Raw genomic sequence first — 14,872 nt, 5'->3', positions numbered from 1 at the left:
GCAATTCAATCATCTCTGAGCGCTGGATTCACTATGTAATTCTAGTAAATTTCATCAAGTATAAACCACAGGGGTTTGTGCAGATCTAATCCTCTTTTCTGTTTTCTTTCTTTTTTTTTTTTTTTTTTAAGATTGTGTTTATTCATGAGAGAGGCAGAGACAGGCAGAGGGAGAAGCAGGCTCCCTCTGGGGAGCCCAATGCAAGACTCGATCCCAGGACCCCGGGATCACAACCTGAGCCAAGGGCAGATGCTCAACCACTGAGCCACCCAGGCGTCCCCCTCTCCTGTTTTCTAAGTGAGTCCTGGCCCTCTTTCACACTTATGCACTTAGGTCTGTACTTTGAGCTTTCCGTAGGTCTCCTAACCGGCTACAAGAAGTTGGTCTTAGGGTTGGGAGTGCCAGCACACAGTATAGTGCGGTGCAGTTGTGTGTCAGCAATACCAGGTTAATGATCAAGCCAGAATTCATGTCAGCAGGAAATTTGCAAAGAAGATATAGTCAAATGACCAAGAAGTGTACCCTGCAATGTTTCCCTAACTGGTAGTCTAAGAAATACAAATTAAATGGCAGTGAGGTACCATTTTCCACATAGTGAAGAGGCTGAGATGAACAGCATCTCATATACTGCAGGAAGGCTGTTTGAATAGTGAGAGCCTTAAAAACATTCACGCTTCTGGACACACTAATTGCACTGCTAGAAATTGAGCCTAAGAATATAATCAGAAATGCAAACTTATGCACCAAACTGTTCTTGTGTTATTTCAAATAGCTAAAAGTTTGGATATAACCTAAATGCCCTGAAAGTTTGAGAAAGAGAAAATAAAGTCTAGCCCTTCTATATGAAAGCCTCTTGGTTATACAGACTGTTTAATAATATAAGGAAATGCATCTGACATGCTTAGAACTGAAAAAAAAAAAAAGCAAGATACAAAATTATAGATGCAATTTGGTTACCTCTGCCTTTAAACATATGTTCACATATATGCACACGACACAAAGCAAGAGAAAAAGCTAGGAAAAATTATGCCAGCATGTTCACACTAGTTTTCTCTGGATGATGAACTAATTGATGATTTTATTATTTTTTTCATGCACTCCTGATTTTTTTCCCAGATTTTTTACAACAATTATGTAACTTCACAATAGAAAAAAAAAAACAGTTGTTCAGAAGCAGAGAAATAGGCGGAGCCTTCCAGTTTGATTCTGAGCAAGGGGAAGACAACAGCTTTGGCAGGACATCAGCCCTGGGTCGAGGGCACAGGGATGGGAGCTGCTGGGGACCTCTGCAGTGAGGGATGTGTTGCAGCTCATCTCCACTGGACTGCAATTCAGGAAGCCTTTTCTCTCCCTCCGTGAGAGACAGCAGTAAACTTGGGCATCATGTCAGCTTTTGTTGTTGCTATTAATACAGCTCTGGGGAGACACGAAATGCCCTGAACTGATGCTCTCCCCACAGTTTCTATTGACAGAGAGCAGCCGCGCCCTGCTGACCACTGAAAGCTCCCATCCTTTTTCTCTCATCACACCAGAAATGAGCTTTGGGAGTAAGGGAAGAGAAGGGAAGCTTTACTTGGTTCTCACCCTATTAATTGGGGCTCCTCCCATGCTGCTGGCTGGCTGCTAAGAAATAGAAAAGGTGGTATTTTAAGAATGAGCCATGGCTTAATACTTAGAAACCAGCTGATTATGTGAGCATGATGGCTCCCGGCCCAGGGCAGGGAAACAGAGGAAGTTCATGAACTTAGTCTGAAAAGTCCACGTTAGAGACTTATTTTCAGAAATTCAGGGCTTTCTGTTCTCTTCTTTCCAGATCTATGTGGGAGCCACCTGAGCAGATCAGGACAGTGGGCAGCAGGCTCTCTAGGACCTCTTAAGTAGGTAAAATGTCATCTGCAGTGACCAGTTAGTGCTCTGATAAATCCTGAGCTTCCTTTAGCCACATCCTGGGTTGTACCTTACTTGTATAGCAGTGATTTGTCATAAGGGCACTTAAAATACCCTCTCATTCTACACTCTGAAATTCTTTGTTTATCCTAATGATTACTGACCCTGCTCACCCTGCCCTGCCTCTTGCCCTCCCCTCCTCCCTCTCTTCCTTTCTTCCTTCTTTGGTGGGACAGAGGTGTCTTTCTGTGACCAGCAGGTATCAATTGTTGGATTTTCTGAATTAGGGCCACGCAGACTGTCCAGGCAGTACTGAAGAGGGCATCACACTCCCTCATTCTGCTGCCAAGTGAAAGCAGACTCACCCCACCTCTAAAACTGAGCCAGAGCAGAGAGCACAGCTTTGCACCCACCCCAGGGAAACCAGCTAATCCCCTGCAGGCAGGGGCCCCGTATAATGCCCCCCCACAAACACACACAGAACTATGATGCTTCCAGGGCAGGAGGGGTTTGGCAGTGGTTTCAGATTCTTCACTTCCTTCTAAAGCCCTCTGCTATACCTGGTCACTATGGTATGACTGCATACCTCAGTTGCTTTTGCAAGTTTGTTCCCAGTGCCATTTATTGAGATGAATGGACAAATAGGGAATATGTTCCACTGGTTTTTTGTGTGTGTGTGTGTGTGTGTGTGTGTTTTTAAAGATTTTATTTATTTAAGAGTGAGAGAGAGCAAGAGAAAGAGGAGAAGCAGGGGGAGGTGCAGAGGGAGCAGCAGATGCTTAACTGAGCTGCCCGGGCACCTCTCACTGGTTGTGATTCTTAGTAATGAACCTGGCATTGGTGTGATCTCTGCTCCAGCAAGACTGGGTTCCAAGCTCAGCAGGACCCTTGATGTCCCCCTGGCCCTCATGCCTGTGCACCTTGCACCTCCACGTCACACTAGTGCCTCCTCCCTATGGTGTAGATGTCTCAGATCACCCATTCTGCTGGAAGCCCTCTAATGGCAGAACGCTTGATACCCAGCTGTTGCTCCTGTGCATGTGGAATGTGCTCACAGGTGCAATTCACTCCAAGCTAAACTACTTGTGGGTGTGTGTGACCAGCTTCAGCCTCAAGAATGAAAACCAGATTCCCAGAGTCCTGTGGATCATTTGCTGGAGCGCTGCACGATTGTGGGGGAAGGGGTGGTTTGCACCCCTCCCACCGTGAAATCCGGTGTGAACAGTCTCGGGGCCCTCTCCCACGCTCATGCCCTTGCTCCTTCCTGCAGTCAGACTTCCTGCGACCTTGAGTGGGCAGGGTCTGAAATCTCACTGTGCCTCTCCCTGCAGAAAAGTCATGGCCCCAAATGGAACCCGAGACATCCCGTGCCTACCCGTCATCCACCTCCCTTCCTTCATCTCTTGTCCCCACTCTGTCGCTGGCAGGTTTATTTCTTCCCTCATGGACACAAAGTTCATTGAGTTGAAACCAATGAACGAGTGTTGAGCATTCACTGTGAACCAGGCATTAGGAGGAGACTCACAGGAGGGCAATAGGGAGGGAACTCACATGAGAACACATTAATATTTCATAGCTCCCAAGTACAGGTACCACACTGCACACACCAACAACGAGCAGTTCTGGGGGCAGCCTCCAAGGTGCACTGACCCCTGGGATCCCTCCCTGGGAGAAGGAAAGAAATGGTGTTTGTTTTTATTCATGAGAGATAGAAAGAGAGAGGCAGAAACAGAAGCAGGCTCCCCGCAGAGAGCAAGCTACAGGACTCAGACTCAATCCCAGGACTCCAGGATCATGACCTGAGCCAAAGGCAGATGCTCAATCACTGAGCCACTCAGGTGCTCTAGAAGTGGCTTTGAAATAGGCAGAATTGGGACACCTGGGTGGCTCAATGGTTGAGCATTTGCCTTTGGCTCAGTTTGTGATCCCGGAGTCCTGGGATCAAGAAGTAGGGAGCCTGCTTCTCCCTCTGCCTATCTTTGCTTCTCTGTGTGTGTGTCTCTCATGAATAAATAAATAAAATCTTTAAAGAAAAAAAAAAAAGGAAAGAAAGAAATAGGCAGAACTGATCAAGGGCATCAGCAGCTGGGCTGGCCGTGCCTGCCATGGGGAGGTAGGGCCTTCAAAAGGTCGGAGTTGTGAAAATTCAATCAAGTCCTACCCCTAGGATTTGTATACTTTTCAATATGCGTGCTGCACTTCATTTCACAGTTTACTTTAAAGAGAAAAAAAGAGGGAGAAGAATTATAAGCCATGAGGCCTGAGCGCAGCAGCGTCAGGCAGGATGACTGGGGTTAGGGGCAGATGCTGGCAGGTGTAGTGCCGTCCATTCCCAGAAGGTGGCAGCATCTACCCGCTTGAGAAACTGCAGGACCCAGGACAGGATTCCTGCTTTCTTCCCCTGAGCTCCCCGCCTTGGGGGGCTGAAAGCTACAGATATACAGCTATTCATCATACTACTCATCTTTATTTTTGGGATCCAGATTATTCCCTCCTTCATTCCATACTGGTCTTATATTTCTCGTGACCCAAGCCATGTACGTAGAGTGAGAGAGAGGAAAGGAAAAATCTCAGAAACTAGTGCAGACAGTAACAAGTTCATCCAGCTGGCACAGGGCACAGCAAGGAAAAGGTGACAGTCTGGGTTTTTGAACATTGTTTTTTTTTCCATCAAGCTGCGGCATGTAAAATTATCTGAGGGAGATTCTGATCTAAAAGATGAATTTGTGCGCCCTGAGTGTGTGGCCAGATCATGCCTTTGAGCCTGCTGATGCTCAGCAAAGGCACCACTGGGGCTTGGGTGAGGGGAGGGTGCCCTTCCTTGTAGAATACTGGCTCAATTTGCTTTGTGCTTTTGAATGTATTTGTGTCCAGTCTCTTCCTTTACCTGCCCGATAAAAAGTAGCCATATGATTTTTTATTAAGATTTTATTTACTTAAAAAAAAAGATTTTATTTACTTATAAGAGATACAGAGAGAGAGGCAGAGACACACGCAGAGGGAGAAGCAGGCTCCCTGCAGGGAACCCGATGTGGGACTCGATCCCAGGACCCCAGGGTCATGCCCTGCACCTAAGACAGACACACTCAACCACTCAGCCCCCCAGGCATCCCTAGCCATATGATTTTCTTATCTTGTTTTAAAACTGTTGCCGTATAGAATATGTGTGGGGGTTAAAATCCAGGTGCCACCTTAAGTCGCCTGGAAGGGAGAGATGGCTTCAGGAGCTAGCAACAGCAACCGCCCGGTGTCGTCCTCCTTCCATCCCGCTGACCTCCTGTAGGCATCTGTTTGTGCATATTTGTGCATTCATTCATCCCTCCGGGTTTTGGACAATTTTTTTGAGCCTGTCGTTGAGCGTTGTGCACAGCACTAAGAGCTGGGACAGAGGGAAGAATAAGAGACTAGTCCTCACCATGGAGGGGGCAGGGTAGGCTGGGGACTGGTCTTCACATAGTAGTCACAACACCGTCTGGTCACACTCATCACGGCAGCATGTGCTGGACACTGCAGGACACAAGGGAGGGCATGGAGATGTGTAAAGGGGACTGAGCTGGCCACCCAGAAAAGGGAATGCCCGAGTCTGGTGGTGAGTGCTGAGTTCAGGTCTCCCCAGGGAGCCTAGGCACTTGATCCTGCGGAGCACAGCACCTGCTGGGAACAGCCAAGTGCGCATATGACCTCTGTGAGGAGCAGGTGTGTTTAAGTGTCAGAGACACTGGGAAGGTCAACAGGGGCTGATGGTAGAGAAAACCAAGAGCTCTGCCCGTGGGGGGACAGTTCTCTGAGCTTCCTGAGGAAAATGCAGCCCTGCTCCCTGGGCATCCAGACCCCCACCTGCCCTGGAGAAAGCCTGTGTGGTCTGAGGACACCTGCTCCTCATGCTGTTGGAGCAGGTGTTCCTGAAAAGAGGGGAGGACCACAGACACCGTGCCTCCCCCTTCTAGGTGCTGCTGGATTCAAATACATAAGATCCATCTGAGCACATTTGGTTGTTAAATAACCTTCCATGTTTTCCTCTGTGAAAGACTAGCATTTTGGGATCCCTGGGTGGCTCAGCGGTTGAGCACCTGCCTTTGGCCCAGGGCATGATCCTGGAGACCCGGGATCGAGTCCCACGTCGGGCTCCCTGCATGGAGCCTGCTTCTCCCTCCTCCTGTGTCTCTGCCCCTCTCTCCCTCTCTCTCTCTCTCTCTCTCTGTGTCTCTCATGAATAAATAAATAAAATCTTTTTAAAAAAATAAAAATAATAAAAATAAAAGACTAACATTTTCTAGGAATCTTGTTGGCACATGAACAGTGGCACAGGAGGAAGTCAGTCTGCCAGACAGGACTTTGCCGGTGGAATGTCATGGGGGAAGCTGGACAAAGGCAGTTGTGTGACTCAAAAGAATTTATTATTAGGATGGATTTTAGGGCCTGCACAATGACGTCAATGACTTCTGTGCACACATGCATGTGGCATTTCTCCCAAATTAACATGGTAGCGTACCGATGGCCCCCGAGACGGTGGAGAAAAACATTGAGTAATTTGAACAAGTCTCAAAAATGTGTGTTACATTTCTACTTGAATGTTAAATATATTGGGTCTCCTCCACCTTAGAGAATACCTCAGCACCACCACCACCACCACCTCTGCACACACATATACACACACACTAAGATTTTAAGATACGAAGGCTAGGAGTCTTTTTTTCTAGCTGACCTTCATCTCTTTCCCAATCAACTCTTTGTTCCACGCCATGCTCAGAATCCACTAGAAAGTTTCTCATACTACATCTGTCCACACACCCATTTGATGAGGGCCACGTGGGTACAAATCAGGGGCCTGCCAGTGGCCTTGCTGGGCATCCCAGTTCATCTAAATCCGACTACCTCTCGTGAGAAATGAGGATCCTGTCAGGTTAGCCAAGCCAGCTTCCTCCCTCCATCACCACAGCCTCCCTTTGGCCTGCTGGGCCTCTGAGGTAATTGGTTTTTTGAACCTCTACATAAGAGCCACCTTGAGTAAATGAACTTGAAACGCCAAAGGGTTTATCTTTTGAAAGTTGCATCGTGCTGCTGGCGATGCTCTTGGAGAACACGGCTCCCACCACATGTCCCTGCCTGCTGTCTTTGTGAATAACACACGTGTGTTATCAGCACATGTCCCCACAAATCATCCTTGGAGTTTGGAATAGTGCTATGCTCATGTGCTTCAAAACAGAATCAGGTGGATTTTTCAGGAGATACCATTTCAAATCAGAAATAAAGTCCTGGGCAGCCCGGGTGGCTCAGCAGTTTGGCGCCGCCTTCAGCCCAGGGTGTGATCCTGGAGTCCCGAGATCGAGTCCCATGTCAGGCTGTCTGCATGGAGCCTGCTTCTCCCTCTGCCTGTGTCTCTGCCTCTCTCTGTCTCTCATGAATAAATAAATAAAATGTTAAAAAAAAAAAAAAGAAAAGTCCTTTCAGCATAGGAGTCAAACTCAACTTGTCCCCTTCAGAGAAAAAAGTGTATATTTCACTCTTCATCCAGTAAAAGTGATGAAAACCAGGCACTATAAACAAATTATAATCCATCTGTACCGTAGACCTACTAGAGAGCTGTTTAAAGCTGAGATAGATCTGTCTGGACTGTTGTGGAAAAATCCTTCCTATAGTAAATGAAATACCACAAAGTAGTATATACATGATGATCAATTTAAATTTTTAAAAAATTACACCAAAGGGGTGCCGGGGTGCCTGGGTGCCTGGGTCGGTTAAGTGTCTGCCTTTGGCTCGGGTCATGATCTCAGGATCCTGGGATCCAGCTCCACATTGGGCTCCCTGCTCATTGGGGAGCCTGCTTCTCCCTCTGCCTCTGCTCCCCCTGCTTGTGCTCTCTCTCTGTCAAATAAGTAAATAAAATTTTTAAAAATTTTTTTACAAAACTCAGGATGCCTGCCTGGGTGGCTCAGCAGTTGAGTGTCTGCCTCTGGCTCAAGGTGTGATCCCAGAGTCCTGGGATCGAATCCCACATCGGGCTCCCTGCATGGAACCTGCTTCTCCCTCTGCCTATATCTCTGCCTTCTCTCTCTGGGTCTCTCATGAATAAGTAAAATCTTTTTATAAAATAAAATAAGAATTGTGCAAAACTATATATATGTATATGTGTATATATACTCATTTGCATGGAAAAGACATTCAGTAAGTCTCTAGACTTTTCCAGGTATATTCACCATACAATTAATAACGTGGCTCTTCAGGCTGGGGGTAGGCCTAAGAGGAGGGTAATGTTTGAATTTGAACAGAAAGAGTAAATACGTGATTGGTTTCTATGATTTAAATTTTTTTTTAAAGATTATAAGTAGGCACTGTATACAAGGTTGAGGTGAAAGGAGTCTGCTTTAACAGAGCCCCAACTTCAACTTCTCTGCATCCTCTTGAGACCTTCCTGATGCTAGACTCCGCCTGTAGCTGACTTTTTTATGGTTCTTTACAGTTTATGAGTATGTTCACACAGTCATATTCTCGAATCCTCCCAACAGCCCTCTGACAGATTTTTATTGCCTCTACTTAACAGAGAAGCAAACTGATGCTAAGAACCAGTAAGGGACTTGTCTTGGCTCATGGAATTTGTCGAGAAGGAAAATGGGTTCAAATCTAGGTCTTCCGAATCGGAAGCCTCGTGCTCTTGCCACTTCGCCAAGTGGACAGGAGTTAACGCCTGCTGATTGGACTTCACGTTCTTATCACTTCTTTATAAGGAGCGGTTTGTTCCAGTCGGGTTTACAAGTGGCACTGGCCAGCCCCCCTGCTTTTGTGAGGGGCAACTATCTCCATCCAGCTGATAAGGTTTGTATTGCTGTCTTCTGGACACTTCAAATCCCTACCCATCGATTTCTTTTCCTGTTATTTTTCCTCAGAGAGCCTTTTCATAAGCTGCTGGCCCAAGGCCTTATCAAGGGACAGACATTCCGCCTGCCATCTGGACAATACCTACAGAGAGAAGAAGTAGATCTCACAGGTAAGAGTGGCCCACCTGGTCCCATCCCGGTACTCACAGGCCTGAGAGCCATTGACAAAGCAGGTGTTTGCCCAGGGCCTCAGCTGTGGAAAATCCAGGGTCTCCAAGCCTCCGCCCGCTGCGGGCTGGTGCCCTCTGAAGGCTGGGGTTCAGACAGCTGCCTGCTTCTCGGCCCCAACCCAGCCCCAGCCATGTCGGTTCACTTCCGGCAGGTTTTCGTGTGTATGTAACCCAGAGTCAACCTGGCCATCAGCTCGTGTCCTCACTTATGTTTGACAGCTCGTCTCAGGGATAGAGCCCCCAGACCCAAGAGACACTCTTTGAAACTTGGGGTACTCCCAGCACTTCTCCCTAGTGGTTTAGAGGCGTGGCACTAAACTTACCCTGCAGCACCCCAGAGCAACCCCATCTAGCACTTCCCTGGCTTTCCCCTGAACTTTTCCTCAGGGGTAGCTCCTCCTACCAGATCTGTAGTGTAGCTCTACCAGATCTATAGGTGGCACCGTGAAGGTGTTGTGTGCACCCAGTATACCGATGAAATCAGAAGATGGGAATGGGGGTATCTAGAGGCCCCTGCAAGAAACCCCCAGAACTCTGACTTAGAAAACCCAGTGCACTATGGATGAAATCATGTAAACCCAACAAACCCCTAATGGTAGGCAGCCTCCCAAGCCAAATACTAGAGGAAAGATTTAGGTGGAAGCCATCAAGGGAATTACCTAATTAATGCAGTAATATATCAAGAGTTTGGAATGGTCCAAGGGAGAAAAAGAAGCTAGAAAGGCAGAAATTGGCAGTGATTCTCCAGCAGACCAGCGGGGAAAGGAGCCAAATCCAAAGGGCATCCAGATTGCAATTGTCAATGAAGTGCTCTTTGTGTTAAGAGCAGGACTGTCATGTACAGCTGTGCAGTGTGTATACTGCACAAAGGCACCCAGTCAAGGGGCTGAGCAGGGCCTCAAATCCAGCCACTTGCCAAACTTAACACCTCAAGGCCACATCTGCCAAGAGAGGGCACCTCTAATTTCTCAACTGCTCTGCCCAGATAGATGCCTTTTTCCTAATTTGCACAACAGTGCTGAAAAGGGTAGCTACAACCCGGAGGAAGTGTGCAGAATAAACGGAGCAGTGATTCCCTGAGCCTCACCACAGCCTGGATAAAGCAACTTCGGTTCCCCTTTGCTCTGATGTCACGGGGCCAGTGTTGTGAACATCTTCTCCCTTCCCATGCAGACTTTCCCCGTGGGAGAGAATACTTGGAACAGCCTGGGCAGGCTTCCATCTCCTTCAGGGGTGCACTTCTGTGAACTATGGAATTAGCTCTTAGGCACACACATCAATCCCTTGGGAGTTTGGTTGTGGCCAGAGTCCAGGACTGTCTGCCTGGAAGGAACAGAAATGCACCCAAAGGCAGGTCGAGCGTGGGATATAGGGCTGTCACCCAAGCCAGCTGCCGGGGCTTAGCCTGGCCTCACAGCACACCCGCGGTCACCAGCTGCCACACAGATGCCAGTCCTAGGACTTCTTCCCCTGTCCCCTAGCTTCTCATGCCTGTTTCACCTGCCCTCTTCTTCTGCCCTATTCTCCTTTCTCCACCAGGCTTGGCTTCTGAGGTTACAGGGTGACCTTGGGGAGACACCAGGCCATGGCTCACCCCATCTCCTTAGGACTTTATGGCTCTGGTTCCCAGGAACACTGAAACAAGAGTTTCTGTCTCTTAATTCTGGTTTCTGAGAAGACCTTAGCCTGGCCAGATGTCCTTCCTTGTCCCAGCCACGGAAGGCCTTCTCTATCAGCACCCTCTGGACCAGTGGCATGTGGGTGGGGAGGAGTCACTTCCAAAGAACAGGCCGTGGCACCCTGGCACCACTGGGTGTACCCCATTCCGCATGAGCCCATGGTCTCCTGGGGCCAGACCACGTGTTGGGAACTGTAGTGACCTCTGGGGGTGCTCCTCTGCCCTGAAGGCCCAGACCAGTCCACCACCGGCTTCCAGAGGAGACCATGAATCCATAAAGAAGACAGTACAGCATGCAAAGCTTTGTTGCCCTATTCCTACTTTCTCTTTTAGATAAAAGTAATTGACTTTTACAAAGCAGGAAATTGCTTTGTCTTATATTGTGGTTGAGAAAAAGCTGGCCCAGGCACTTCTGACCGTACCGTGTATTCCCAAAGGGAAGGTTTGTGGTGAGAAGTGAGCCTCACTTATTTCAAAGCGAAAACATTTCCTGTAACATCCTGTAGAGAAGGAGAAAGAGGCGTGTTAAGTGAGTCAGTGGGATTCCTCAGCTGGACACTTGGAACAGCTCTTCTGAGATGGGCTTTTCTAGAGCTAGCTCAGAACTACACATATCCTCACCTGTTATTTCGGTGTGTAGGCTCTGTTCCTGTTCACTCAGAAACGAAGGAGCAGCTGGAGGTAACGTGGGAGAAGATGAGCAAGTCTAAGCACAATGGGGTGGACCCCGAGGAGGTCGTGGGGCAGTTCGGCATTGACACCATCCGGCTCTACATCCTTTTCGCTGCCCCTCCCGAGAAGGATATCTTGTGGGATGTGAAGAGTAAGTCCCCTTCCTGTCCCCGGGGCCGCCTCCTTTGTGATCTGCCTCAGATGCCGAAGGAGTTTAGGGGAAGGAAATGTCGTGGCTGAAGACAGTAGCGAGGGTCCTAGGAATCGGGTCCCTGAAACGAGTAGTGGTTTGTCCAGCATCCTGTGCCAATCTTAGACAGGGCCCCCAGATGTAATGAGCCTCAGAACCCCGGGGGGAGCTGGTGGCCATGTGGATTCCCAATCCTCACCCCAGACCTGCTGACACAGCGTCCAGGGGGTCCCAGTGTCCAGTCCCTGCCTTTGGCAAATCTGTGGTATACTGCTGCTGGTCCTACAAAGACCCCGCCTGAGAACATTCCACAGGAGCCAGACTGGCTTCCATGCAACCCTGAGACCCCTCGGTGGTCCACAGAGGCCAGTCCCCTCTCCATCTACCCTGAAAGGCAGAGGGAGAAGCAGGCTCCCTGCTTGGAGCCTGATGCGGAACTCAATCCCAGGACCCTGGGATCGTGACCTGAGCCAAAGACAGACGTTCAACCACTGAGCCACCCGGGTACCCTCTGGGGCCTCCTCCTAATGTTTTCCGTGACCTCTGTCACCCACAGCAGCCTCCAGAGCCCCCTGAGGGGAGATTTGTCTGTACAGAGTTGATTAGATCTGAAAAAGGATGAGGTCCAATCTTAGGTGTCGGGATGTCCAAGAATAAGCGGCCCAATGCTCACTCAGTTTTCCTTCCTGTGGTCCACCCCTAGTGTTGCTATGGGGAGGAGCCATCAGTGCCTGGGATGACCGCTTACCCAGCATCCCTTCCTAGTGCTAAGTGTGCTCTGGAGCAATCGTCACAGGTGCCAGTCCTGGAACTGGCCGCATTGGAATCAGGGACTTACAGAGTGCAGACGTTCAGGCATAGGTGTCGTTGGGGACACCTTTGTGGCAGCAAGCTTCTTACTGAAGGCAGCTGGTCACCGAGGCACATCCCCCAGGGCTCCTGAGCTTGTGGGGGCCAGGGGTGGTTGAGGGGCAGCACTCTGAGTAGCCCTGCAGCCCTGAGCTCTGAATACCCAGGGCTCTTGAATATGGCAGAGTAGTGCTGCTCTGAGCTCCCAGACCCTGGAAGCCAGGGTGGACCCTGCAGCCTGCCCTGGATAACCCCCATTGGGGCACAGTGACGCATGTCTTCAATGCACAAGTCCCTCTCTGGGCTGGGGTACAACCAGGTCAGTCACTCACATGTCTCTCCTTCTCTGTCTCATTTCTTGTCATGAAACTCAGCTGATGCCCTCCCGGGTGTGCTAAGGTGGCAACAGCGTCTGTGGACCTTGGTGACCCGCTTCATTGAGGCCAGGGCATCTGGGATGGTTCCCCGGCCCGAGCTGCTGAGGAACGAGGAGAGAGCCGAGAGCAAGAAGCTCTGGGAGTACAAGAATGCAGTCATCTCTGAGGTCAGGAACTTTCTGGGGATGCTGGTTAACTTGGTGACTGAGCGCTCTTGGTGTGGGTGGGCTACCCTTCTTCCTTCCTCTCTGTCGTGCGCCTCTGGTCTTGAAGGGTTGCCGTCAGCGTGTCGAGTATCTCACCAGCGGGGAGCAACAGTCCACATGCTGAGGAAGACTCGCTCTCAGGAAACGGCTTCCTCTAACCGTGGTCCCCACATGTCCATCCCAGATCTCAGGAGGCCGCTCCCTCCCTGTGGCTCCGCACTTAATACACCGGGGCAGAGAACCAAATGCAGGATTATGCTGATGACGCATACGTGGGAGATCAACAAACAGAAGTTTAGAAGTGAAACAGGCATGAGGAGACTGTTCTTTGGCCTCCTCATTGTACAGGTGGGGACAGAGATGGGGCCCAGAGACTAGAATCCGAGTTCCTGGACGCTCAGCATAGTGAGGACTTTCCCACCACTTACTTTGTTACACAGAATCTGTGTGAGTTACTATGACGTAACTTTTGCCAATAAATTATTTGTTCATATTACCTTCTTAGAGAATGTTTTATTGTCTAAATCATTTTATCTTTTCCTGTCTCTAAAGACTTTATTTTTAAGTGACCTCCACACCCAGCGTGGGGCTTGAAGCCCTGACCCTGAGATGAAGAGTCACACACTCCACCTCCTGAGCCAGCCAGGCGCCCCCTCACTCATTTTAAAAGATTCTTCATTGATAACAAATCCCTATACATTTCTTATCTAGAAGTCTGACACAATACCATGACATTTGCCTTTTTAAGCATTTTGTAAAAAAAAAAAAAAAAAATGTCCTATCTTTGAAAGAAGGCATTTAGGAGATCTGGAGCTGTATTTTTAGTGGGTACCAAACACACCAAATACTCCTCAGGCTGAATTTTTAATTTTACCTCTGTTTTTTAGAATTGCCAATCTAAAGTCAGCCAGGGTCACTTTTCTGGACTCGTAACTGATGACCTTGGAGGAACAGGGTTTTCATGAGGCCACGGGTGCAGCATGGTCTCATTCGGTGACACTTCTTCAGGGAAGATCTCTATCCTCCCCACTCTAGGGTAGAGACACAGAGCTCACGCAGTTGAATTTCATGATGTGAGTGACGCCTGAATGATTGTTTTCATACCACATATTTCCTGTAAGGATTTGGCACATTTTTCTGTTCTGTCAGATAATAGAATTGGAGTATTTCAACAACATCTTTAGATGTGTTGTTTTTCGATATCTTTAGACATGTCGTTTCTCTGTATTCTTGGCCGTGGCCGAAATTGAAAAGCACACAAACAGGAAGTAGCTGACAGGTCATACTCGTATTCTTATGTTGACTCCATATTCAAAAATGCAAAACTTATCCCATATACTAATAACCTTCGTTGTGAATGAAAGTCACGTAGCCACAGAGAAGGGATATCCTGTACCCCACCTCCTGCTGACTGTTGTATAGATGTTTGCTTGTCAGTGGGTCTTGCCTCCTATCCAGGTAGTTAGCAGCATTTGGGATAGTGCTGTGAGAACCAGCACTGTCCCAGATGTGGGGCGGCTGGAAGTGTTGAATAGTGGAAACACTATAGATCCTGATTTTAAAAATCTTTGCCAATGAAATGTTACCATGATTATTCAAAATGGTGAATACATTTATAAACATCTTTGAGAGCTTGTTTGGAGGTTCTAGCAGGGGAGCGCAGCTACTCGTATACCCTTGACCGAAGAACGGTCCTCCTCTATCGGGGATGGTCGTCCTCTTCGACCGAGCGCGCAGCTTCGGGAGGGACGCACATGGAGCGGTGAGGGAGGAAGGGGACACCCGCCTAGCCAGCCAGATCAGCCGAATCAACCCTGGCGATCAATGGGGTGACAGATGTCGCAGCCAGATCGCCCTCACATCCTATAAACATCTTTGATTGCATTCATTTAATTCCCCCCGCCTTTTTTTGGATAATTCGTTTGCTTTGTTGTTGTGTTGTGTTGCATTGGTTGTTTATGAAAACCT

General features: G+C 48.6%; 1 protein-coding gene across 11 annotated transcripts in view; it reads left to right on the top strand.

Annotated features, from left to right (window-relative positions):
• The window catches only part of LARS2 (leucyl-tRNA synthetase 2, mitochondrial), a 188,896-nt gene that overhangs the window by 151,757 nt on the left and 22,267 nt on the right, over positions 1–14,872 (top strand). For 10 of the 11 annotated variants that reach the window (XM_038566682.1, XM_038566683.1, XM_038566681.1 and 7 more), the window contains 3 exons: positions 8,772–8,872; positions 11,251–11,433; positions 12,696–12,865. In XM_038566682.1, coding sequence (XP_038422610.1) covers positions 8,772–8,872; positions 11,251–11,433; positions 12,696–12,865 — 454 coding nt within the window. Of the gene's footprint in view, positions 1–8,771; positions 8,873–11,250; positions 11,434–12,695; positions 12,866–13,088; positions 13,400–14,872 lie in introns of those variants that run through there. The other variant, XM_038566689.1, reaches the window with a different exon arrangement.

This window comes from Canis lupus, chromosome 20 (assembly GCF_011100685.1).
Source record: "Canis lupus familiaris isolate Mischka breed German Shepherd chromosome 20, alternate assembly UU_Cfam_GSD_1.0, whole genome shotgun sequence".
Lineage (NCBI taxonomy): Eukaryota > Metazoa > Chordata > Mammalia > Carnivora > Canidae > Canis > Canis lupus.
The sequence above is the reverse complement of the archived record's forward strand: the minus strand, read 5'-3'. Positions and strand labels throughout refer to the sequence as shown.